The sequence below is a fragment of the Hyperoodon ampullatus genome, assembly GCF_949752795.1.
Source record: "Hyperoodon ampullatus genome assembly, chromosome: 3".
Classification (NCBI taxonomy): Eukaryota; Metazoa; Chordata; class Mammalia; order Artiodactyla; family Ziphiidae; genus Hyperoodon; species Hyperoodon ampullatus.
In genome coordinates this window covers 4,164,361-4,192,059 of record NC_136916.1, presented here as the reverse complement: position 1 = coordinate 4,192,059, position 27,699 = coordinate 4,164,361, and the positions used below count along the sequence as shown (strand labels likewise).

At 41.7% G+C, this 27,699-nt stretch overlaps 1 protein-coding gene across 9 annotated transcripts in view; it reads left to right on the top strand.

Annotated features, from left to right (window-relative positions):
* Positions 1–23,633, top strand: part of CACNB2 (calcium voltage-gated channel auxiliary subunit beta 2) — a gene marked incomplete at both ends in the record, with an annotated part of 349,474 nt that extends 325,841 nt beyond the window's left edge. For all 9 annotated transcript variants that reach the window (XM_079699458.1, XM_079699456.1, XM_079699462.1 and 6 more), the window contains 5 exons: positions 3,281–3,390; positions 18,948–19,099; positions 20,481–20,576; positions 21,625–21,810; positions 23,163–23,633. In XM_079699458.1, coding sequence (XP_079555584.1) covers positions 3,281–3,390; positions 18,948–19,099; positions 20,481–20,576; positions 21,625–21,810; positions 23,163–23,633 — 1,015 coding nt within the window. The remainder of the gene's footprint in view (positions 1–3,280; positions 3,391–18,947; positions 19,100–20,480; positions 20,577–21,624; positions 21,811–23,162) is intronic.
* Between the last annotated feature and the right edge of the window lie 4,066 nt (positions 23,634–27,699).

Below are 27,699 nucleotides of genomic sequence, written 5' to 3'. Positions count from 1 at the left end.
ATCAACAGATCTTTTTCTTTTTTTTTTCTTTTTTTTTTTTGCAAAAGCCAGTAATTCCCTTTCCACACTTTACTGAATGTCCTGCTCTCAGAGGGCAACTAGTTTTAACTCTTTTAACTGTATCTTTTGGTATTTATTCCTTGCCTCTAAATTATGTGCTTCATTTGCTGCTTGAGTTTTCACTGCTAGGCATTATCTCTGGGCTTCCTGCCGTGAAGGCTGTTACGCTCTCTCGTGCATATTCCTCCTTTCCCTCTCACATACACGCACCTGCATCCATCTCATCCTCCAGTCTCCCAACAGTTAAATCATAATTTTGGCTGGTTCCGTATACTGGATGCATTATGACCATGTAAATAAAATTTCAATGAGCCATGTTGAATACTCACATTACTTTTTTGTGTGTGTTTTCTTTGTGGTTTCTGTGCGATTAATAATTTTGCTTTTTACACGTGCTTAATTTTCTATATAGTTGGCACCAGTCAAGCCCCACATTCTCCCCTGGTTGTCTCAAGTTCCTCACGATATATTCATACACATCCAGTAGTCCCTCAGCTGTGCCTTCTTGAACCTCTCTCCAGGAATGTTCTGTCCTGCTTGGGTCTGGATGGTGTGTCTCTGTGCTGAGTGCACATTTGTCATTCTGAGACATCTCATTATCCTTGGGATGCCTTTCACCTTCTTTTGGGGTGTGAACCCCTTTTTCCTAGATCACTTGATCTCTTTCAAGGCTTACTCCCATCGTTTCTGTCAAAGACATCCTCCAATCGTTTCCTTAGAAAGAGGACATTAAAACTTTTTGAGACCCTGAATGTCTTAAAGTGCCTTTAATCAACCTTCCCATTTAATTGATAGTTAAAATAGTTATGGAATTCTGATTAGAAAATTTCCCCCCAGAATTTTCCAGGATTTTTGCTCCATTGCCTTCTGTCTTCCATTGTTGCTGTGTTTTTTGTTTTGTTTTGTTTTAATATTTTTTTATTGCAGTTGATTTACGGTGTTGTGTTAATTATTCTTGCTGTTGAGAAGTCCAAGCATTTCCATTCCTGAACCTTTGTATGGGACCTGCCTTTTCCTCTGGAAGCTTCTAGGTTTTTCTTTGTCCCCAGTGTCATGACATTTACAAGAATATGTCTGGATGCGGAAGTTTCATCCTTTGTGCTGGACTCCCCCTTTCCATTGGAAAATCAAACTCTTAATTCTAGATTTTTTTTTATTACTTCTCTTGTGTTTTCTTTATTGTCTTTTTTCTGGAACTCTTGTTATTTGGAAGTTAAACCTCCTGGGTAATTCTCTAGTTTTTATGCCTTTCTTCTCTGATTTTCCATCTGTTTGTCTTTTCTGTTTCACTCTTTAGCAGATTTCCTTAACTTTGTCTTCTAAGCCCCTCTTTTGAATTTTCATTTCCACTGTTATATTTTTAGTTTCCAAAAACTCTTTCTTAGTCTGAGTCTTTAAATAGAAGTTTGTTCTAGTTTCGTAGATACAATCATCTCTTAGTGTTCAACTTTAGGTGTTAGTCATAGTTGATTTTTTTCTGTTTGTTTTGGTCTCTCATGTTAGAAGTTTCCCTAAGATGTCCAAGGAACACTGCTGTGCTCAAATTTAAGAACAGGGCATCAAAGAATCAACCAGAAATTCTGTGCTGATAGTTACAGCTTGTCCCCTTTGGGTCTCCCTGTAGGACAACCTCACTGGACAATCTTCATAGGAAACCACCAAAGTCCTTATCTTTGGGTCTTTTCTGTTTGGTGGTCACATTCCCCAGAGAAGGATCTTCCATTCTTGACACCTGGAGGATATAAACTTGGCTACCAAAATTCTAGGATGAGGAAGAGGGCTAGGGGATCAACATTTAGCATCCTTTCTTCTCTCTGTCCCTGCTCTGTGTAGCATCCCCTGGTCAGATGCCCTCTGTTTTGTTGCCTGGAGAGACTAAACTTATTGTCTCACACCACACGGGAAAAGGATGGCCACCTTGTGGCTTGATGTAGTGGAGAGGAGGTGGAGGGATCTAACTATGAAACAGACTCCTAACCAAATCTCTTGTTTTTAGTCCCCCCTTCACCTTCTTCTTCAGAGGTTTTGTGAGTCCTCTCTTTTGCTCCACACTTTCCCTGTTGCTGGCTTGTTTATTCGGCTAAGTCTCCAGTCTAAGTCATCTTCTCTTTCCAGCTCCCAGATTTTGTTGCTCTCATTTCGAGCCTGTCTAAAATGACCCCCACAACTCATGACTGTCTGTCACAGCACCTTCTGTGTCCTCTTCAGAACAGCCATCTTAACCTGTAATCATTTTATTAATTTCTTATTTATGACCCATATCTGCTACTAGACTCTCAGCACTGAGGAAGACCTTGTTTGTCTTGTTCTTATTTATTCCTCATGGCTATCACAGCACCATACTGTGGGAGGGATTTTAGCACAGGGCCTAAGAATATAGGCTCTCGGGAGTTCTGGGTTCAAATCCCAGCTTCACCACCTTTTGTAAATATATAGCCATGGAGAAACAGTCTACCTATGGGTCACTTTTTTTTCATCAGCAAAAGTGGGAGGATATCCTCTCCACTGAAGTTTTTGGAATGATGGAGCTTCCCTGGTGGTGCAGTGGTTAAGAATCTGCCTGCCAATGTAGGAGACACGGGTTCAATCCCTGCCCTGAGAAGATCCCACATGCCATGGAGCAACTAAGCCTGTGCACCACAACTACTGAGCCTGCGCTCTAGAGCCCGCGAGCCACAACTACTGAGCCTGTGTGCTACAACTACTGAAGCCCACGTGCCTAGAGCCCATGCTCCGCAACAAGAGAAGCCACAACAATGAGAAGCCCATGCACCACAACAAAGAGTAGCCCCTGCTCGCTGCAACTAGAGAAAGCCCGCGCACTGCAATGAAGACCCAAGGCAGCCGAAAATAAAAACAAATAAATAAATAAATAATTATAAAATTAAATAAATAAAGTTTTTGGAATGATTTAATGAGATAGTCTGGGTAATGAAATAATGCTGAGTGCATGCCTGGCACTTGATAAGCAACCAATAAATGCTAAGTTAGGTAGGTGCAGGATTTTTAAAAAATGAATGATTAAGTGCCCCAACATTTTTTGGGTTGAAAATATGGTCACTGTGTATATATATGTGTGTGTGTGTGTGTGTGTGTGTGTGTGTGTGTGTGTGTGTGTGTGTGTGTGTATAAAATACTTGGATGAGTTTGGGGCATGCACTTCTGTCCCCCTTTATTCAATGAATAACCTCAGAGTCCTCTGTTGCTTTTTCCCCAACAGGATTTCCATCACAAGGGTCACCGCTGACATCTCGCTGGCCAAACGCTCTGTCTTGAACAATCCCAGTAAACACGCCATAATAGAAAGATCCAACACAAGGTCAAGTTTAGGTAAGTGTGTGCATCGCCAATGAGCTGAAGCCATTTAAACCCTTCTCTCCTGAGGCTGCTGATGAGCAGATCTAACTAGATGATAATTCCATGTGTCATAGCACAGAGACAGTACAGACACGTGTCACCAGTAGCCACTGCTGCCGTCTTAGTGATTTCATGGTATAGAAGGATTTGTTTTGAAAGTTTTGAGTTAAAAATTCCACAGGCTGTCAGCATGAATGTTTTGGCTGTGGTCTGTTTTCACGAACATGAGCTCTGGTGTCTGCAGACTCTAAAAACTCCTGGCTTTGCATCATTGTTACCACAAGCAATGTCATCAGCCTCTTTAAGGCCCAGTTTCTGGTACCGAACCAAACTTGGGTCCCCTCACCTGCATGTGGTGAAGCCAGTCTACTGACGCCAGGTTGAGGTGAAGGCAAGTACAGCATTTATTGCAGGTGCCAAACAAGGAGAACGGGCAGCTCCTGCTCAAAAGATCCAAATTCCCCAATGGCTTCCAGGAAGGGGGTTTTAAAGGCAGTGAGAGGGAGGGGGCCCTAGGGTGTGTGATCAGCTCATGCACAATTCTTGGATTGGTTGGCATCAAGTTTCAAGCACCATCAACCTTCTGGTTTCAACCTTCTCGTTCTTGCTGTCAGCAGTTTTCATCTAGAGGGGGTCTGCTTCCTTAAAAACTAAGGGATGTGTGTCAGGCCTTTATCTCTATTTTTCAGGGAACTGGGAGTTTGGTGACTCTGCTATGTGGTGGATTTATAGTCTAAATTGTTACCAGTTTTCCAGCCTAACAGCTATTCTTTGTTTTCACATCTTGACATTCCTAATTATTAACTCTTGAGCCAGCCTTTAGAGACTCAAGGGAGGCCTGGGAGACTAAAGCAAAAGCCTTTGACTTCAAAGGGCAGGTATATGGGGCTTGTATACGGTTTCATTTCTTCATCTAAACAGCAAAAGAGAGAGAGTAGTAACTAACTATAGAATTATTAGAAGGATTAAACATAGTATGACTTCCATAAATAATGGCTATGATCCCAAATCCCTTAATACTTGAATTATATCAAGAATTATAATTGTATCATATTGATAGCAATATTTTTGTTTCATTTGTAAAAACAATTTGGAGATTTCAGTTAACATGTCTACAGGGTTGTGTTTGAACGCTGTGTATCATCATGTACTAATTTGATCAAGTGAAAGAGCTTTGGCAACTATTTCATCTGTTTGGCACCTGGTTGAAGCTTTAGGTTAATCGCTGTTACACATGTAACTTACTGAGCATTAGGTTTCTATTCTTACAAATTTTTTCATGGTTGTGTGAGATCTTTGATCTTTGAGAGACTGGCTTTTAACATCAAACTTTTTAGTTAACTCTGAAGTATATTCTATAAAAAATAGAGAAAATATTGAAAACAATAACCCTTATCTGTGATGAGTATAATACCTTATAGAACCCAGTTTTGTTCCCCCAGCAGCCCCTCATTAACTAAACTTCAGTCATCAAGCTTTAGAAACATACTTGGGGGGTGGGATCCTACATTTTGTTTATAGTGATCTCCTATCCTTATCATCTGTGACCTTTAAAACTCTTTGTGTACATTTTTGATGCTCACAGTAATAGTTACAAAATGCTCGTTCCATGGTTTCAACTGATGAACAAAGTCAGGTGATTTGTTTAGTCATCATTTGAATCAGTGGCGTCACAGTTTCGTGTTGGTTGCCAAGGCTTTTGTGAAACTACCAACTATATATTACTGTTCAAGACTCTTGCACTCCATAGTAGTGAGCATACACTAGACAGTGACTATCATGCTAAAGTCAGGGAACAAAAAAGATGAAGGAGCTTGTAGCCATAAGGCCAATAAGTTGTCAGCTCATTGAAATGGAGGGTGATTGAGAAAGCTGTCCGTGCGTTGAACTGCTTGCTGAAGACCTAAGGCTGCAGGAAGGCGTAGCCACCAAGAACAGCTTCTCCAAGGAGCGAAGCCCGAGCTGAGACCTAAAACGTGATAGGGTTTAGCCAAGGAAAAAGGGCGAAAGAGTGAAGGGTACGATAGGGATTTCAAGAGCCACAGAGGCTTCTGGAAAACCTACGTGCTTTACTTTGACGGAGTGTATGGTTTAAAAAAGAGAGAGGTGGGAGATGACACCAGAGAGATAAGGGACGGAGACGGGGTGGGGGGATATTAAGGAATTTGGGGCTTATCCTTAAGGCTCAACGGAACCATGACTAGATTTTAGGCATGTATTCATCCATTGATGAACACTTGAGAACCACCCATGTGCTGGGCATCACTGTGAGTGCTGGGGACACAGACGTGAAGGACAGCACCTCCTCACGCTTATACGGCTCTCGTTCCACGGAGAAGGTGTGGACACAAGCTAATAGAAGTAGCTGTAGACAGATAACAGTTAGAGACAGTCAGTCAGTGGATGATGAGTCCTGGTAGAAGCAGCAGGTAGAGAGTCAGCTGAGGAGGAGGGTGTGATTTTATATGGGGAAGTCAGGCGAGGCCTCCCTGAGAAGGTGCCATTTTAGCAGAATCATTTGTGTTGTGAATTCTTTACCCTTGCAGCTACCTGAGAAAAGAGAGAAGTTCTGGGCAGAGGGGGCGATAGGTGCAAAGGCCCTGAGGTAGGAGTGTGTCTGATGGGTTGAAAGGGTAGCAGGGAAGCTGGTGTGACTGGAGTGGAATGATCGAGGGGGAAGAGGTCAGAGAGACAGTGGAGGGCCTGATCAGGTAGCACGTTTAGGCCTTTTATTGTGGATGTAATAGGAAGAGGCAAGGAAGCAGAGAGGTGGCACGAGGTGATGTACATTTTAGAAGGATCACTGACAGCACTGTGGAGGAGGGAAAGGGATAGGGCAGGAGTGAGGTGAGGGGAAATTAAGATTCTGTTGAGGCAGTCTTACGCTGAGTTAAGGATGCCAGTCTGGAAAGGTCAAACACTGTATGGTTCCATGTATATGACGTCCTAGAAAAGCCAAAACTCTAGTGACAAACAGCTGTGATTACCTGGGGGAGGGTGTGAGCACAAAGCGATAGCAGTTTGGGGAGCGATGGAATTGGAGGTTACACAAATGTGTACTCGTGCGAAAATCCATATAGCTGGCTACCTCTCAAAAAGTCAATTTCACTGCACATTAATTTTTTTTTTTTTTTTTGGGGTCGTGTCATGTAGCTTGTGGGATCTTTAGTTCCCGCACCAGGGACTGAACCCGGGCCCTTGGCAGTGAGAACGCAGACACCTAACCACTGGACTGCCAGGGAGTTCCCCACTGCACATTAATTTTTAAATTAACAGAAAAATATACTTAAAGCTGCTTCTATAGAATTGTGAGAAATGAGCATTGTAGGAAAAGCAGTTGGAGAAGATTCACTTTTCCCTATCCCCTGCCAGCTTCTCAGTGTTTTGGTGCCATCATCTGGGGTTTTTCCTAAATTATGGATTTTTTTCAATAATTAATTTAATTCCATTTAAAGATTTTAATGCCATAAAATACCCTGCCCTGACCCACAGAGTCCCTTCAGTGGCCTCGACCTCTCTCTCTGTCCCCACCACCCGGCTGAACACAGCCCCCAAAAATCTAAGTTTTCCAAACTTAGTGTCCCCATTTCAGTCACTATTATTCACTCTCCAGCTGGCTCCAAATTAGTTTATAAAGAAGTTACCAGTAACCTCCCTGTCACTAGTCCAGTGGACATACTGCAGTCTGTTTTACGTGACGTTGCAGTGACATTTGGAGGACGTTTGTCCCGCTCTCCTTGAAGCACCCCTTCCCTTGGATTCCTCAACAGCACTGATTCTGGCCCTCCTGCCTTCCCTTTTTTTGCAGGCTTATGCTCTGTGGCTTTTGAATGTGAGTTCTTTTTTTTTTTAATTTTATGGACATGGAGTTGATTTACCATGTTGTGTTAATTTTGCTGTTCAGAAAGTGACTCAGTTATACATATATGTACTTTTTAAAAATATTCTTTTCCATTATGGTTTTTCACAGGATATTGAATATAGCTCCCTGTGCTCTGCAGTAGGACCTTGTTGTTTATCCATCCCATATGTACTAGTTAGTTTGCAGCTGCTCATCCCAAACTCGCGTTCCTTCCCTCCCTCACCCCTCCCCCTCAGTAACCACAAGTCTGTTCTCTATGGCTGTGAATCTGTTTCTGTTTCGTAGATAAGTTCAATTGTGTTGTATGTTAGATTCCCATAGAAGTGATATCATATGGTCGGTCATATGGTCTCTGTCTTTCTCTTTCGGACTTACTTCACTCACTGTGATAATCCCTAGGTCCATCCATGTTGCTGCAGATGGTGTTATTGCATTCTTTTTAATGGCTGAGTCATATGTATATATACATACAGACCACATCTTCTTTAGACTGTGAGGGGTTCTTAACTGTACCTCTCGGGTCCTCTCTCTGGTCCCTCTCTCTCAGCAAAACTATTCATACCGCTCGCTCCAGTTACTTCCTATATGCAGAGAGCTCACAGTTTGTATCCCAAGCTGGACAGTGCCTTTCCACTCCGGAGTTATACATCCTACTTGACGGTGTTGCCTTGTATATTCCTCAGACTTCGCACATGCTAAAGAGAATTTATCATCTTTCCTGTATTCTGATAATTTCCCGGGGTTTCTTATCTGAGTCATAACAGTCGGGATGCTCATCTCCGTTTTGAGAACCAGGAGGCTCTGTAGCCCTCTTGATACGTGAGCTCCCGCACTTCCTTCCCCAGCACATCTCCACGTCTTGTCAGTTTCACTTCCTGGATTTCTGTCCCATCTGTCTCATCACATGCAGTGTTTACACCACTGTTCCAGTCCAAGGGCCCTGAGGTGCCGTAAGTGCTTCACACCTATTTTGACCTGCATCCCTTAGTTCTTCGTGCCACAGCCGAAGAAATCTTTTCAAAGAGCAAATCTGTTCCGGACACATCCCTGCTTCCAACTGTAAATGTCTCTGCATTGTTCTTGGACGACAGCAGAACTCCTTGACCTGGACTCCGAGTGTCCACAGCTCTTAGCCTCACCTCACACTGCTCTGCCTGGCTCCTTCCACTTCACCCGCACCGTCTGCACTCGCCTTCCACGGCTGCAGTAACAAAATCATACAGACCAGGAGGCGGAAACAAACTTATTTCTCACATTTCTAGAGGCTGGAAGTTCAAAGTCAAGGGGTCAGCAGGTCTGTTTCTCCTGAGGCCTCTCTCCTTGGCTTGCCGACGGCCGCCCTCTCGCTGTGTCCTCACGTGACCTCTCCTGTGTCTGCCCCTCCCTGGTGTCTGTCTCTCTCTCTCTCTCTCTCTCTCTCTCGTCTTATGAGGACACCAGTCATACTGATGTGGCCCGCCCTATCCTACTGGCCTCATTTTAGCTTAATCACCTCTTTGAAGGCCCTGTGGCCAAATACAATCACATGGATACTAGCCCACCTGTAGGACCACATTTAACTTTACCTCTTGAAAGTCTCTATCACCAAATAGGGTTGAGGTACTGGGGGTTGGGACTTCAACATAGGAAATTTGGGGGCGGGGGACACACAGTTCAATCCATAACATTGCCTTTCACTTAGTCCTGTCTGCCGCGGAGCCTTTGCACCTGCCGTTCCCTCCTCTCCTGACTCCCTCTTTGAATCACGGGAAGGGCCGCCATGTTACCCTCCCTGCGTGAGTGCATTATTGATGCCTGTCTCCCCCACTCGATGATAAGCCCTGTGAGCTCAGAGATTGGATCGCTTTGGGCTAATTATTGCTTCCCCGGTACATCCCACACTGACTGGCACAAAAGCAGGTACTTAGTAAAAATATATGGGATAAGTGGGTAGTCACACCTCGATACTGCCTCTCTCCCCCGAACGCGCCACACCTTGATTTTCTGTCCTCTGTGTTTATGCAAACTTGGAAAATGGCTTTGCGTTGTGTTTGTTGTACATCACAGATCTGTATTTTCTCCAGGGAAAACAAGTTATTCTCTATCGTGGTATTCTTTTAAGCTGTAGTTTTGCTGACATTAAGGATATATTAAAGTTGGGGGGGAAGAGAATTATTGCTGCTATGTTGCCCCATAAGAGGATAAAGTGTATCAACACTCCAATCTTTGCTTTTATTGAAGTCAGTTTTTCTTACCCTTTAAACCAGTTTCTGTGTAGCATGTTTTCCTCAGTCTGCACAATAAGTTCTCTGCAATGTTGCTTTATGTTTAAAGAGTATTAGCATTTCAAAGATCTAAGTCAAATTAAAGCAGTGCTTACGTTCCAGTGTTTGTGAACTGCTGGAAGGTGTATGCTGGAGGAAAGGTAAACCAGACACTGAGTTTGGGGGCAGAAACAACTGCTAAGAACTTCTTTCAAGCATTACTTATTATGCTGGAAGTTCTTTCAACCCAAGGGCAGATACGGGCAAACTGGGGGAGTTTATTTTTTATTTTAATATTTACTTGTTTTGGCTGCGCCCGGTCTTAGTTGCAGCACGCAGGGTATTAGTTGCAGTATGTGCACTTCTTAGTTGCGGCACACGAGCTCTGAGTTGTGGCACGTGACCTCTGAGTTGCGGCACGCGGGATCTAGTTCCCCGACCAGAGATGGAACCCAGGCCCCCTGCGTTGGGAGCAGAGAGTCTTACTGGACCACCAGGGAAGTCCCAGGGAGTTTACTTCAAAAGCATCGTTTTCTTGTATACACTTAGTAAAAAATTAAATTTGAGAAAATTGACCTCAAATTTAATAGACAAGATCAATTATAGCAAATATTTCTTTTATGAAAGGACAAAAGATCCTGTTTATGGAGGATATAATTTGATAGGTAAAAATTTGCTTTATCCATGAGATTTTAGAAAACTTTCATTGCATAAACAGAAGTACAGTATGTTGCATTTGGAGTTGATTATGCTAATGTACCACTGTGTGACATGAAGGAAAAAAACCTGAAAATTTTGTAGCTTTAAGTACATACTCAGGTTTTTGGAGTGGTACAGGACTTCTTTGCCTGTATGGATGGCTTTATATGGGCTCATAAAACTTCTCATCTTTTTTCTCAGTTGCAATATTGGTCAAGCATCATAATTTAAAATATCTACATTAGCTATGCACATAAATTACATTATAGTCTTAGAAGCAAAAATATTATTAAATTAAAATAGTAAAGGGCCTGGTAATACAGTTATTTGCCAATTCCAAATCCAAACTTTTAAAACTAATAAACTCAGATACTTATTGCTTTATGAAATAATTCACCTCAGAGTTTCTTTAATCTGCCCAACTTTATACTGTCTGCAAATTGTGGCTTGGTTTTACCCCAAGCAATTTTCCAGGGACAAATCAATTTAGGAAACTATGCTACATCTTTGGACCCGTTTGTACACAACTGTGCAGTTGTGGGATCTATTTGTCACACGATAGCAAAAACTATGTACCGAAAGTGGGAAGATATGAGCAAATAAGAGGGTAAAGGAAGTGAAGCTAGATTTAGCCATGCACATGGCAACAGTTGTAACTGACAGATAACACACAGGAAGCAGGGGAAGGCATTTACTTTGTATATTAGCAACTAGGTGGTCAGATAATGTTTACAACTTGGTAAATGTTTTTAGTCCAATTGAGGAGTCAGCGGAGATAATTTGTTAAAAGTCTGCTTCTTTCACCTTGTCCTGATGGAACTGTTCTGTCTCTAAACTGTGGTGATGGATACAGGAACCTACACATGATAAAACTGCATAGAGCTCAGTACACACACACACACACACACACACACACACACACACACACACACACACACACACACACACACACACACACACACACACACACACACACACACACACACACACACACACACACACACACACACACACACACACACACACACACACACTGAATAAGATGGGTGGATTGTATTATTAATATCCTGGTTGTGATATCACACTACCGTTTTGCAGGATGTTCCCATTGAGGAAAACTGGGTAAAGGGCGCAGCGTTCTCTGTTATTTCTTACAACTGCTTGTGAACCTACAGTTATCTCAACAGAAGCGTCAACTAAAGGAAAGTTCATCACTTATCACTTATGTTGGTAGCACCAGGGACTGTGGAACGGGGATGACACACCAGAGAGAGCACCCCTTATTTGGTTCTCAGGTGTGGTCCCCAAATCAACAGCATCAGCATCATGGGGGCATTAGTGAAGACTGAACATTCTCAGGCCCCATCCAAACCTATAAAATCAGGAACTCTGGAGGTGGGACCCTATAGTCTCTGGTTTAACAAGGCTGCCTGGTGATTCTACCATACGCCAGCGTTTGAGAACTACCGATATTGTTCAAGCCCTTCACTGTTCAGTGAAGGATCTGAGAGCCATAGGAAGTGAAGGGATCTGTGTGGTGTGGGTAAGGCACCTACTAACGAATAAAGCTAAGGCTAGACCCTGGGTGCCCTGACTACCAGTCCGGGATTTTGTCCATTGAGCAGTGTCGTGATGCTAATTGCATCTCTGCCTTCTCTGAGGAAGAGAAAAAAATAATTTATGGAGAATGAAGGGCGGATAATGGACTCTAAAACCAGCCTTGCGAATCAATGTGGAATTTACGGGACTGTTGATCTTTTGAATCTCATTTCTTCCTTCCTCGTGACCTATCCATTACCAGCGTAGCTATGTCTGTCTTAATAAACTAGCACTTTTTATTCCAAAAGATTGCTCCAATGGCCCAGCTATAGCAATATTTCTACCCAAAGGCAGTTCTTCATCTAAATATATTTTGGCAGTCAAATTCATTATTCATGTTTTTGAAGATTTATTTAATGAATTTTTTTCTACAACAGCAGCTTCTACCTAATACGTATATAGTCAATTAAAAAGGCAAAAAAATGTTACATTATATATATATATTAAATGATTATATTTTTTCTTTGCCTTTTTAACTCATTCTTTCAACACAGTTTTTTTTGTTTTTTTGTTTTTTTTTTTCGGTACGCGGGCCTCTCACTGTTGTGGCCTCTCCCATGGCGGAGCACAGGCTCCAGACGCGCAGGCTCAGTGGCCATGGCTCACGGGCCCAGCTGCTTCACGGCATGTGGGATCTTCCCAGACCGGGGCACAAACCCGTGTCCCCTTCATCGGCAGGTGAACTCTCAACCACTGCGCCACCAGGGAAGCCCTCAACACAGTTTTTGAGTGCCAAGCATGTACCAAGCACTGTACTGAGGGAAGGAATGGAAGTAATTATGTAGTGTTGCCAGTTTTCTATCAGTTCACTGCCTGTTGGAAAAGTTTTCAATCATATCAAAATACAATGCAATAAATGTTCACAGAGGTAGGCACAAAGCAATACTTGACCTTTGTGAAGTGTTTACTGTGGGCCACCAGGCACCACAATAAATGCTTTGCATGTTGATTCACTTAGTCCTCATTTCCATTTTCCAAAAAAAGAACACTTAGGGAGCTCCAAGAAATGAAGCCTGTTACCCAAGGATCACACACTCTATGAAGTGAGGAAGCCACTTTGGTGCTGGGGACTGGGTGCCCAGAGGCGGACCTCCCTGGGCCTGCGGAAAGGAAAAGAGGCTTAGAGAGGGCTTTACAGATTTCGGGTTTTAGGATAAGTAAGGAACTTTTCAAAACTAGAATTCTGTGCTTAGTGATTATGAAATGGCGTTGGAATTACCATTACATCACTGATAACAGAGCCATAGCAAGTCTTATTCTCGACTGACTGCTTGGATGTCGTCCAACGCTAGCTACAAATTGTAACAACTGCCTCTGTTTTTACAGTATTGTTCAGTTATAGAAATGTCTTTCCAGACGAACGCACTTCCCTTCTTTCTCATCTTCCAGAAAACATGATGATTGTTTCTGAGCTCTGAGGTTTTTTTTTAATTGAAGTACTGTTAACAATGTTGTGTTAATTTCTGCTGTACAGCAAAGTGACTGAGTTATACATATATGTACTTCTTTATATTCTTTTCCATTACAGTTTATCACAGGATATTGAATACAGTTCCCTGTGCTATACAGGACGACCTTGTTGTTTATCCATCCTATATACACTAGTTTGCCTCTGCTCATCCCAAACTCCCAGTCCATCCCTCCCTCACCCCCCTCCCCCTTGGCAACTGCAAGTCTGTTCTGTGAGTCCATTTGTTTCCTAGAAAAGTTCATTTGTGTCATATTTTAGATCCCACATGTAAGTGATATCATATGTATTTGTCTTTCTCTTTCTGACTCACTTCACTTAGTTGATCATCTCTAGGTCCATCCATGTTGCTGCAATGGCATTATTTCCTTCTTTTTTATGGCTGAGTAGTACTCCATTGTATATATATACCACATCTTTAGCCATTCATCTGTTGATGGGCATTTAGGTTGTTTTCATGTCTTGGCTGTTGTGAGTAGTGCTGCTATGAACATAGAGGTGCATGTCTCTTTTTGAATTATAGTTTTGTCTGTGTATATGCCCAGAGTTGGATTGCAGGATCATATGGCAACTCTATTTTTAGCTTTTTGAGGAACCTCCATACTGTTTTCCATAGTATCAGCACCAGTTTTAATTCAACGGCTGTTAAGTGATTGGGATTTGGACAGGTCAATAAGGCTTTTCGGTTTCAGAAATGAACATCAGCTGTCTTTGACATTTCTTTTTTGAAATAAATTCTAAGCATAATGTACTCTGTCAAAAAAAAACCCCACTAGTACGGATAGATACATTTCTTTTTGAAGCATCATTTTTACTTGGAAGTTAAAAGTATTTTCTTCAGAATTTATTGGTCATCTTTTTTTAAGGTTTACTTACTAATATGTTGCACTGGGATTCTGAAAAAAATCTCCTTTAAATTTTTAAATGAATATCTCATTTCCCCCCTTAATTTAAAAAGTGTTAAGATATTTGTGTATGTAAGAATACTAGAAGATATAAATATATGTATATACATATATACATGATACATATATTAAGCAATTGACATGTTGATAGAAGTAATTTTTGTATACATAATAATGGATTATTTTGTTTATCTGTTACTCAGATTTTATGCAATGAACAAGTATTACATTTATAATCTTTTTTTTTCATAGTACTCAAACTGCTAAGAAAAATGAAGCTTTTTTAAGGTGTGGCACTCTGTGTGATTAACTATTATTTAACTGAGTACATGGATGAAAATCTTTGTGATCAAATTTTTTTTTGTGACATACCTGACATATACCATTAGATTAGTTTCAGGTATACAACATGACTTGACCCATGTATATATTGTGTTATGATCACAGGAAGTCTAGTTACAAGTTTATGTACAAACAGTTACGCATTTTTTTCTTGTGAGAACTCCTCCTAAGATCCACTCTCTTAGCAACTTCCAAATACACAGTATTAGTAACTATAGTCACCATGCTGTGCGTCACATCCGTGGGACTTATTTGTGCTTTTGACCACCCTCACCCACCCCCACTTCCCACCTCTGGCTACCCCCAACCTGTCCTTTTCACCTATGCTTTTTTTTCTTTTCCAATTCCACATTTCAGTCAAGATTCTATCACTGGATCACATGGTAGTTCTATTTTTAATTTTTGGAGGAACCTCCATATCATTTTCCACAGTGACAGCACCAGTTCACATTCCCACCAACAGTGCAGGAGGGTTCCCTTTTCTCCACATTACCACCACAGCACTTGTTATCTTTTTGATAGCCATCCTAACAGGTGTGAGGTGATATCTCATTGGGGTTTTGATTTGCATTTCTCTGATGGTTAGTGATGTTGAGCGCCTTTTCATATACCTGTCAGCCATCTGTATGTCGTCTTTGGAAAAATGTCTATTCAGGTCTTCTTCCCATTTGTTAATTGGACTGTTTTTTTGCTATTAAGCTGTAAGAGTTCTTTATATATTTTGGAAATTAACTCATTCTGTACAAGTGTATCTCATTTTATTGTGCTTTTCACTTTATTGCACTTTGCAGATGTTTTTTCCACAAACTGAAGGTTTGTGGCAACCCTGCCTTGAGCAGGTCTATTGGCACCATTTTTCTAACATTGCTCTCTTCGTGTCTTTGTGTTACATTCTGGTTATTCTCGCAATATTTCAAACTTTTTCATTATATTTGCTATGGTGATCTGTGATCAGTGATCTTCGTTACTGCTACGACTCTCTGAAGGGTCAGATGATGGTTAGCATTTTTTAGCAATCAAGTATTTTTTAATTAAGGTATGTACATTGATTTTATAAGGCATAATGCTTTTGCACACTTAACAGACTACAGTTTAGTGTAAACATAACTTTTATATGCACTGGGAAACCAAAAAGTTCATGTGACTTGCTTTATTGTGGTAGTATGAAACCAAACCTGCAATATCTCTGATGTATGCCTGTATATGATTTGCAAATATTCTCTCCCATTTGGCAGGCTGCCTTTTCATTTTGTTGATGGTTTCCTTTGCTGTGCAGAAGCTTTTTACTTTGACGTAGTCTCACTTGTTTACTCTGGGTTTTCTTGTGTTTGCTTTTGGTATCAAATCCAAAAAAGCATTGCCAATATGAATGTCAAGGAGCTTACCACCTTTGTTTTCTTCTAGGAGTTTTATGGTTTCGGGATATACATTTAAGCCTTTAATCCATTTTGAGCTGATTTTTGTGTGTGGTGTAAGACAGTGGTCCAGTTTCACTCTTTTGCACATGGCTGTCGTTTTCACCCAGCACAGTTTATTGAAGAGACCGTCCTTTTCCCCACTGTATATTCTTGGCTCCTTTGTCATAAATTAATGGGCCATATATGCATGGGTTTACTTCTGGGCTCTTCTAGTCTGTTCCACTGATCTAAGGATCTGTTTTTACGCCAGTACCGTACTATTTTATTATAGTTTTGTGATATAGTTTGAAGTCAGGAAGCATGACTCCTCCAGCTTTGTTCTTCTTTCTCAAGATTGCTTTGGCTGTTTGGGGTCTTTTGTGATGCCATACAAATTTTAGGATTGTTCTGCATCTGTGAAAAATGCCATTAGATCTTTGATAGGGATTGCAATAAATCTGTAGATCACTTGGGTAGTATCGACATTTTGACAATATTAATTCTTCCAATCCATGAGCGTGGAATACCTATTTATTTGTGTCTTCAGTTTCTTTCATCGGTGTCTTACAGTTTTCAGAGTACAGGTCTTTCACCTCCTTGGTTTTATTTATTCCTAGATATTCTTTTTGATGCAATTGTAAATGATATTTTCTTACTTCCTCTTTCTGATAGTTTATTATTAGTGTATAGGAATGCAACAGATTTTTGTAAGCTAATTTTGTATCCTGCAACTTTACTGAATTCGTTTATTAGTTCTAACAGTCTTTTGGTGGAGTCTTTAAGAGTTTTCTGTATATACTATCATGCCATCTACAAACAGTGAGAGTTTTACTTCCTTTCCAATTTATATGCCTTTTATTTGTTTCTTGCCAAATTGCTCTGGCTAGGACTTTCAATACTATGTTGAAAGAAGTGGTGAGAGTGGGCATCCCTGTGTCGTTCCTGATCTTAGAGGAAAAGCTTTCAGCATTTCCATTGAGTGTGGTGTTGGCCGTAGACTAATCCAATTTCTTACTGCTTACAATAAATATTAACTTAGATCGGAACTTGACTGTTGGGGATCAGTGGCTGTGAAAACATTTATAGGGCACAAAGAAGCAAGGTTATATTGGAATAAAATTTTAAGGAGCATGAGAAAAGAGAGCAAATAAGAGTGTCAGTCATGTTTTAGAACACTATTATGAAAGAAATGATCAGAAGGCCACTTTTATTTCTAAAACTGTTGTTTAAGGAAATTCCAATATATATGAAGTAAAGAATGTTATAGGAAACCTCAGGTACTCATCACCTAGTTTCAACTATCATCTATTCATGGCCAATCTTGTTTCATTTCCAGTCTTCCCCCTGCCTTCCTCTCCTGTCTCTGAATTATTTTGAAGTTAATCCCAGACATCATATGATGTTATCTGTAAATGTTTCAGTATGTATTTCTAAACGTTAAACCATATGCCATTATCGACCGACCTTAACAGGACATCCCTAATATCAGGTTGCCACTCAGCCATGTATCATTTCCCAACTGTCATGTATTATACATATACACACATATTTTATATATATAAGCATTATATATATTTTATTCACATATATGCATTATATTCACTTTATGCATTATAAATATATAAATTACTATTTGTTTGACTCAGGATCCAAATAAAGTCCATACATTGTGAATGTTTCCTAGGTCCTTAAATCTCTTAATCTAGTTTTCCATATATCTTTTTTATTTCCTTGTAATGTTTTGAAGAAACTGGGTCACTTATTCTGCAGGGTTTTCAGAGAGTGAATTTTGCTAACTGCATTACACTGGCATAGTTTATATATAATTGTTCCCTGTATTTCTTATAAACTGATAGATCCAGAAGCTTAACGGGATTTTTTTTTTCTTTTAGCAAAACTATGTCATGGGTGGTAATGTGACCAAATATTATTTTAAAGCCAGTCTCAAGTGGTTTGGGCCCTGATTTTAAAGACACCCAGGTTAAATGAAAGGACTCTAGTCATAATATATTGTGAGGCAGACAATAGTGACTTGCCTTTTCTGGAATAATGTACTAGTAATTATCTCCAGGAATCTTCTGCATGGATGCAAATGCATAAGAGGAATTAAATGATATTCTGTAGGTCTAGGGATCTCATGGAATTGGCCCTTCGTGACTGCGGTGGGCACTGTAAAATACGTATTATGCTTTATAGACCTATGATGTCTAGTAAGATAGTTTCTGGCTATTTAACTCTTATTTAAATTTCAAAAATTTATTCATTCATTCACATGTGCTACATTTCAGGTGCTCCACAGGCATATGAGGGTTGTGGCTACCATACTGGACAGCAGTGGTACAGAAATGGAGAAGCAGATGAAATGCATGAAATTTCTTTGGCATTCAAGTAGATTTTTGGATGTTTAAAGCTGCCTCTAACATATGACCGCCCTTTTAAAGCATGAATGTTACAGGGCTGTTCTTTTGTTGGTGGGAAATATGAGAAGTGTGTTTTTGGACAAGTTTGTTGTAGACACTTAAAATCTCTCCTGTTTTCTGTTGTAGTTCAATTGGTAACAAGCATCTCTAGACTCTATAAATCAATCATCTCCAGAAGGCGTACCAATAGGTGGCATATAAATGCAGATAAGCCTGTGCAGTGACAGGAAGGCTGGTGATGGGTGCTAGGTGGTCAGAAACAAACACAGGGAAGACCTCTCTTCAAGTTTCTCTCTCACAACATTTTAATGAAATGACTTCATGGAGTGAAGTTTTATAGCACCAAAAACACGTCAGCACAGAAAGCCAGAAACGTTGACTCTCATAGACATCATGTTAGATGTCTGGTTGAGAGAGGAATTCCCTAAATGCTAGAGGTATTGTGAAGCAACGGCTCTCTCCAAAGGATACCTGTTACCAGCTCTCTTAACCTGTAGACAGCAACATCACCTACCTAAGTACCGTTTTACTTTGTCTCAATCTGGTCTAAAAATGCTGTATGTCAAGTAATCAAACTCTGCTTAACCTTTTACAGCGGAAGTTCAGAGTGAAATTGAAAGGATTTTTGAACTTGCAAGAACATTGCAACTGGTGGTCCTCGATGCAGATACTATTAATCATCCAGCCCAACTTAGTAAAACCTCTCTGGCCCCTATTATAGTGTATGTCAAGATTTCTTCTCCTAAGGTAAGTAGGGTTGTTACTGTTTGCTCTGTAATGGAACTTTACTAAAATGTGTATTTATAGTCTGCTTTCCAATTATAAACGGGCTGTGTCTTTATCACAAAGGGTCTGAAGAGAAGTGGTAGCCGAGAATTGTTAAGATTCATATAAGCTAGCATGATGATGAGTTTCAAGGCTTAGGAGAGTGATTCCCAAAGTGTGGTCTATGGATTCCTGGTGGGGGAGGTTCTGAAACACTTTTTAGAGGGTCCATGAGGTCAGAACCATTTCCATGATTATTATCTAAGCATTATCTAATATTCAGACATCCTCCCCCTTTTTCATTGGTTTGAACTTTGCACCAATGGTGCAGAAGCAGTGCTGGGTGATGTCTAAGCAGGAATCAAGACCACAGTAGCAGTAGCAGCTGTGGCATTCTCCCTCCCCATGCACTCCCAGGTTAAAAAAACAAAACAAAACAAACACAACCCAGTTTCACTTACGAATGTCCTGATGAAGTAGTAAAAATGCTTAAATTTTGACTCTTCAGTACAAACCTTTTTAATATTCTATGTAACGAAAAGGGAAGTACACTTCAAGTTCTTTAGCTACGTACTCGAAGTCTGTTATCTTGAGGGCAGGTACCGGTGTGATTCTTCAAGTCATAAACCAAAGGAGCCACTCTCATCCTGGAACACCATTTTTATTGGAAAGAACAACTGACATGTCCTTCAAATTTCAGGACAGATCAATGGAATTTAATGTAACAGAGTAAGAAAAGTTCATTGATAGGGGTTTAGATTTCACATGAGAGCTAGTCTTTATCTGAAAAGGCTACTAAAATACTCCTTTTCTGAATTACGTATCTATAGGGGACTGGATTTTCTTTCCCTGTTTCAAACAATATACCTGTGGCAGATTAAATGTAGAAGCAGGGAACATCAGCTATCTTCTGTGAAGCAAGGCGTTAGAGAAACCTGCAAATAATTTAGCTATTTTTATCAGAATGCATGACATGTTAACATATAAGAGGTTACTGGTCATTCTTAAATGAATTTTTCAGTTTTAATTTCTAATATGTAACTATTACAGTTCACATAAAAAGCTCTTGGGAGTTCTCCACAGTTTTTAAAAACATAAATCATGAGACAAAGTTTGAGAACTGCTAGCCTTGAAAAAAGACAAGACTCAGAAAAATCTCCACGCTGGTGATTTTTGAAGCTTGTGACTGAGATTTATATTAACGTGTTAATTTTGCTGATCATCTTGAAGATTGTTTTCTAGCTCAACCTATTTGTAAACCATTAGTGCTGTATGCAAAAGACACCGGAGAAAGGAATGAATAATGAACCTTGTTGTTTACCTGACTGCAGATACCCCAGTTTAAGAATCTCGTCTTTTACAGGTTTTACAAAGGTTAATAAAATCTCGAGGGAAATCTCAAGCTAAACACCTCAGTGTTCAGATGGTAGCAGCAGATAAGCTGGCTCAGTGCCCTCCGGTAAGTCTCTCTATGCAGTATAATCCACTTGAAGGCTTCAGACCCGCATTCTATTAACAAAAACCAGACGGACAGGTAAACATCTGTCCAGGGAGAGAACCCTGCCCATTAACAGTGGGTTTCCTCCCAAAGACAGGAACGGTCTACCTCTTACCACGAGCACTTGTCTAGGTCATGGTCGTGGCTTACGAACAGCTACGGTGTGTTCCGGGGTGACATCGCTTTGTTAATCTAACACCTCAGTAGTATCTTTAATGAAACACAATCGCTGCTTCAAAACTTTGGTTGAAAAGATGGCTGTTTGGGGTTGGTTTATTATTCACTTCTAGTCAGGGAGCAAGTTGCTGGCTCTTCATCACCGTCTAAGAAATTGATCTGAGACCATTTCTAAAGCACTCAGTAACCAGATTCTGACACCTGAACACATTCCTACCTTGAATCCCTTGCTTTGCATACCACGCTTTGGGACTGTATGCTTCCAGCTTTTGTTCTGGCTTTTTTTAAAATGAAGGTATATCAGAAGCCTTAAGAACTGTGATCAGATCCACTTATAATTAATATTTATAAGAACTCTGAACTACTTTGAAGTCTGGACCACATCCAATCATTAGTGGCTTCGGCTTCCTCACGTCCTCACCTTGCCTCAGTCACTTCCAAGGTTCAGCTTTTCATAGTCTCTGTCAAAAACAGGCTTCTTCCTGTACTGTCTCATTTTCTTTTGTACGTCTCGCCCCTAACGTAGGATCAATTCCTTTTTTCACTATGGGCAACTTTTCTCTGGTGCCCCTAACAACTGTTATCACACCTGTTCACTTCCTGGTCACTCACACAGTGAAGCGGCCATGTTCTCCACAGCGATCTGAGGCCATAGCAGACAGTCAGCCCATGTGAGGAGAGAGGAGCCCGTCGCCACGGCAGGGACGCAGCGCACAGCCCTCGGGCACCCTCCATGCTCCTGGCGTGCGGGAGGCCTGGGGGTAGTGCAGCCGAGGCGCCCGGGGCTCCCCGGCCGCCATAAGCACACCGTCTGCACTGTCTGCCCCTGCAGGAGCTGTTCGATGTGATTCTGGACGAGAACCAGCTCGAGGACGCCTGCGAGCACCTCGCCGACTACCTGGAGGCCTACTGGAAGGCCACCCACCCGCCCAGCAGCAGTGTCCCCAACCCTCTCCTCAGCCGTACCTTGGCCACCTCGACCCTGCCCGTCAGCCCTGCTCTGGCCCCCAGCTCACAGGTGAGCAGCGCTCGTGCCACTGGGGTCCAGGGCTCCTGGGCGGTGCTCGTTCCAGTCGGGCAGCCCTGTCCAGAATGAGATGGAACACCAAGTCCCTTAAGTGTCTCCAGCGTGAGCTGTGCACCTGTAAGAGGAGTGTAAACAGCATCCCGTGAAGTACCGTAAGTCCCCCATATACAAACGAGTTCCGTTCCGAGAAGGCGTTCATAAGTCCAGCACAGTTAGCTTAGGCTACCCACTAACACAATCGGCTATATAGTACTGTACTGTGACAGGTTTATCATATTTTGCACACAAATAATACAGAAGAAACAAACAAAAGGTAAAACATTTTTAACCTTACAGTACAGTCCCTTGAAAAGGACAGTTGTACCCACTAGGTCACCACTGCTTTTACGCTCGCTTCTGACCATCCTGGGCTTGAAATAAAGATGTACTACCGTACTCTATACGGTAAAGAACACAAAAGCACAACCACTTGTAGAGGATGCACACACATGACAATGTACACCAGACAAATGATCTAACTTACGTGATTCGACATGCGAAGCTATGTTTGCATCTTTGAAAGTTCACAACCTGAAGGTCCGTATGTAGGGGACTTACTGTATATAAAGCGTAAAATCCGCTCTCCCTATATTCTGTTAGGGCCAGGATAAAGGAACTTTCTATGTGGCCAGCAGCACAGACTGTGGACTCAGACTACCTGGGTTCAATTCCCTCTCCTCTCCACCCCTTCCCAGGGGTTTAACCTTGGATAAAATCCTTACCTGCCCTTTGCCTCAGGAATACTAATGACCATACCTCGTGGGGCTGTCATGTGACACTTCTCATGAGATTGGCTTACAGGTTTGTTGTATTTAATCAGTCAATATATATGTGACTGTCTCATAACACTGCTGGTCTCATATTAAATGCCATTTAAGCATTTGACATTTTATCATTGTTTTCCCTTAAAGCCAACATCCTAAGAATTTTTAATCTTCCCACCTGTATTTGAGCAGAGGTGGTTAAGTGTCCACCCATGTGTAGACAGATCTCAGGGACCTGTATCTATATTTGAAGCACAAGAGAACATAAAAAAAAATGCCCTCCCTCCTTCATTCATTCATTTTTTAAAAATTTGTAAAGTTACTCTGTGCTGTTCTAGGCGCTTACAAATTAACAGAAAGTCCAATACAATATAATGCTACTGGATGTTATCGAACAAATTAAGCAACCGAGCTAGGTCAGATTTCATTTCAGCACTTTAGAGACTTTGAAAAGGGACTAGACTTGTATGGACTTGCCTTTGTGACAGTTCCCCAGACCCCGACCTTGGCTGAGGCCTGTGTTTGCTCCTTTGCCTCCAGGCTTCTCAAGGGGATCCAAGGACCGATCGCGCGGCTGCCGCCCGTTCTGCTTCCCAAGCTGAAGAACAACCCTGCCCAGACCCAGTCAAGAAACCCCAGCACCACAGCCATCGCACCGGGGCCAGCCGAGGCCTCTCCAGGCAGGAGACCTTGGATTCAGAAACCCAGGAGAGTCGCGACTCCGCATATGTGGAGCCCAAGGAAGATGATTCCCACGAACACACGGACCACTGTGGCCCACACCGAGATCACAGCCAGAGAGAGGAACCCCCCGGGGGCGGGGAGCGCAGACACAGGGAGTCTCGGCACCGCTCCCGGGACCCGGATCGAGAGCAGGACCACAACGAGGGCGACAAACAGTGGAGCCGCCACAAATCCAAGGATCGCTACTGTGACAGGGAGGGGGAAGGGGTGTCCAGGAGACGGCATGAGGCTGGGGACTGGAACAGGGAGGTTTACATCCGCCAGTGACTTTGACCCTTTTGTGTCGTTGGTTTTCTTATTTTTAAGTAAGTCTTGTATACCACCACCCTCCAACTCAATCTTGGGGGGTCTACATTGCAATCATGTGTGATCTGTCTTGTATATTTTGTACTGCTGTTGCTTAGATAGCAACAGCATGAAATAGAGTATTAATATACTTTTTATTTTCCTTTTGTAAGTAAGTGCTATATAAATTCGCCTGGAAAGGCTGCAGTCCTCTGGTTGTCTACTGCACTTTGAAAACTGTCTAGGATCGCTGCCACTTGAACAATATCATCTGTTGCCATCCAGGTGGCATCAGGATTTTAAGAAGCATAGCTGACGTTTTCGAAAATGTGGTTGATGCATCCAGCGGGCCAGAATCAATCGGCCCAGATAAAAAGTGGAATTTCTTGATTCTCCCGAGTTTAGTATGTAGGCACCTGATTGATTTGCATATTCATCCATGGACCACTGTTTCTTGCTTGTACCTCTGGCTGACTGACTAAATTTGGGGACAGACTGTCTTGCCTTACACAAAGGGGATCAAAGTCAGAATCTATTTTCTATGTACTAGTATTGTGTACTGTATAGACAGTTTGTAAATGTTATTTCTGCAAACACCTTCTTATGATAATTATATTATTATATATATATATATATATATATATATATCAATCAGTTTGATCACACTATTTCAGAGTCTTAATGCCAAGCCAGCAGATTTGCTTTCTGAATTACAGGGACTAGAAATGCCCACCTTCAGGAAATTTGTAATAACGTCGTCTAGACACCTATTCCCGTTCTAGTAGAGAGTCTGTACATACTGTAAATACGTGTGACTGCCTGACTTGAAAAGGTCTGATTTCTGAATGTTCCACCATCCCTGTACGTTAATCATTGTGACCATAAGTTCTGGGAAATATAACCAAACTCCAAGGGTTGCTCCGCTCCATGCCGTTCACACTGAGTGTGACAGCCACGTCCTCTGTAGCCAGTGTCTCAGGTCACGGCACTGGAGTCTGGGAGCCGCGTGCGCACGAGCCAGTGATGGACGTGCACGCTGGCGGCAGCGGCCAGCCCGGGGCCGAGGCGTCCACCCGCCTGACTCCGCGGCTCGCTGTGCCGCTGTGGCCCGCCGAGCCGTCAGGGGCCAGGAGGGCGCTCGCCACCAGAGGGGATGCCCTGGAGAGCTGCCCCCCGCTGGCTCCTGGAGAGGGGCCGCATGGGCCACTGTGACGAGTGTTTCACTGGAAATGTCCGACGACCTCTCGCCTGAGGGAGAAGCGTTTACACAGATGCTCCCGACTCCCCCCGTCTCCTCACCTCACCTCGCCCGCCGTGTTCCCCCCGCTCCGACACTGTCACTGTCCCTCACAACCTCGAAGTGCTTCTTATAACCAAAGCTTCTGCTCTTCGCAAGAAATCAGGGCAAAAGGAGGTGACTTGAAGTGAAGAAGACGTTGAGGTGTTCCTGCGTCGGACACCTGCTCTGAGGGGAAGCCAGAAGGTGCTGTGGCCCTGCGCCAGGGACACCACCAAACGTGGCCCACGAGGTGGTGGTCACGCTGAGCCTGAAACCTTCCCTGTCTCTCCTAAGTGTCCGTCTGTCCAGTTAAGACTGGACAGGTAAGACAGACAGTATTAGGCGTGCAAGTACCTGGCACTTGAAGTCTGTCCCTGGAAAACGCCTGTCTTGATTGCCTACCTTCAGACTTGGACATTAAAAATTATTATTTTTGTTAAATAAGTTAAGCTATTTTTTTGTTTTGCTTCTTTGATTATTCCAGGTTCTTGCCAAATATTCTTGGACCTTTATAAGTACAACTGTTTCACATCTAACTCCTTATTCCTCTCCCCCAAAGAAAACTCAGAGTTGTAAAAATGAGTTAACATATATAGTGTTTTATCAGCTAATATAGGAACCATTTCCCTCAATCTCTTTGTTAATTAGCTTTGTACTGTTGACATACCTTTATTTATTGAATATAAAAACAGTAGTCATAATATATAAATTTTTGATGTAAAATATTCACATCATTGGGAAACCGTATTCCAACTAAAGTTACTTTTCTAAAATACTTCCAGTCAGCTGTCCATCACGGTACCACATCGATGATCGCCAGCCCCGACCCTTCCTATACAAAGTTTCATCCCAGTTCATGGCTTTGGAATATGTAAATTCTTGAAGTATAACTGGTATGTATCTTTTTTGCTGCTACCATTAATCCCTTTCAAAGAATCATGCTAACAGATTCCATTTTTTAAATTTTGACCTGGACTCTTCGTTTCTCACTTTACTGTGAAACACACTAGTCCAAATCAGAGTATTCCGTAAAATCTCTATTGCAGGATTTGACAAAAGAGCACCCTTATGTGAAAACTGTAGAGTGGGCATATGTGTAAACGGTGTGTACTAAATATGTAATTGAAGAAATAATCCCAAGGACAATGGGATATTCACTGACTTGTGGAATGTAAAATTCTAGTCTTTTCACACAGCAAAGGTTTAATCTTAACCGATTCAGTTGTAGAATCATGATTGTTGTAGTTAACCTAGAAAATGCTGGAAAAGTTTTGAATAGTTCTGTCTTTTTTGTCAAACCCATTTCGGCCTTTCCTCTGCTCTTTCTCTACTGCTCATTTAAGTTACTGTTACAAAAAGGTGCTGCTAAATGTAGGATGTCTTAGTTATTCTGTACTTTGGGACAATGCCACATTTTAACATGGTCTGCTCTGCATTCATGTTAAACCTTCACTGTCAGCTACACTGAACTGTTCAACAAGCCTGGTTTAAAGTCATTCATTCATATCAAACAAAGAGCTGGCTTCTGCACTGTCTACTATTAGTCGTATTAAGTGCCATTTTAGGAACGATTCTTACAGCTGAAAGTATGTTAAATACTCACCTGCACGTCCCGTGTGTGGCGCATCATCCTGTGGGGTGCTGCCATCTCTGAGGGGTTGTGGTCATCTCCCCGTGACATCTGAAAAGTGACAGCTTCCGGCAGTTCAAAGGCCTCTGAAGGCCTGAGCACAGCAAAGCCAACTTTCCCCCACCTTCATCCTATATGTTCTGCAATTCTTGCCTCCAATTTTGAACTGTACTTCTCCTTTCTAAAATAAATTTGTCATCAGAATGGATCTTCAATTCCTCGCCCTTTGCTCAGTGACACAATGCTGCTAGTCCTGGATAATCTTACTAACACGTCAAGAGTCACGCTGTTGGAGAAAACAGGCAATCAGAGGGCTCTGGGTCAGTTGTTGAATCGTGTTATATTTTTAACTATTTGTACTTTACTGTTTAAAATGTGATACACAGTTTTGAAGTAAAATGTACTCACTGTTGAATTAAAATGCTTCTGTTTCACAGATATAACTATGGTAACATTAAATATGTTAAAAGAGAATATATTCATTCTCTTCCACATTTCCCTGATTTTTGTCCTTTTATATTTTTTCTTAAATGTCTGTGTTCCTTAAGATTGTTTTATTTTCCAATTTTTTTTATTTTTGAAAGAAACCCACTGAAAAATGTCTATGTTAAAGAAACAAATTTTAACAATATTTTTAATTTGTCCTTACTGTTTTCAATATGCAAATATTTTTCTTCTGTTTTGCCTGCATTGCTTGTATTTTGATATTTGTTGGTATTAATCAAAACATTACACATTTGCTACTAGGCCCCCTCCCTACCATTTCCATCCCAGCCTAGCACCTAAGGCTCTGCAGAGAGCATGAGAAGGGATGGATTTTGTGTATTTTTCAAAAACATATTGAAAGTTCAAGGAAGTATGCTGAGCCCTAGAAGCAGAAGGACTACAGGTCAACAGTGTTCTCTGTAGGCAGATGACATCTACTGGACACATCAGGCAGAGTGAGGGATAGAAAGAAGTCAGTCACATGTTTGAATCTTAGGGAGCATGACGGGGTTTTTCCCTCGTTCAATAAGCGTGTAACAACGATCTGCTCAGAAGCTGTACAGAAAGCACAGTCCCGCCTCCGGAATGTTCCCAAGCCTGGGGGCAGCGGTCCAGGGCATGCCTCGTACACTAGAGTGATGCGTCAAGTGCCG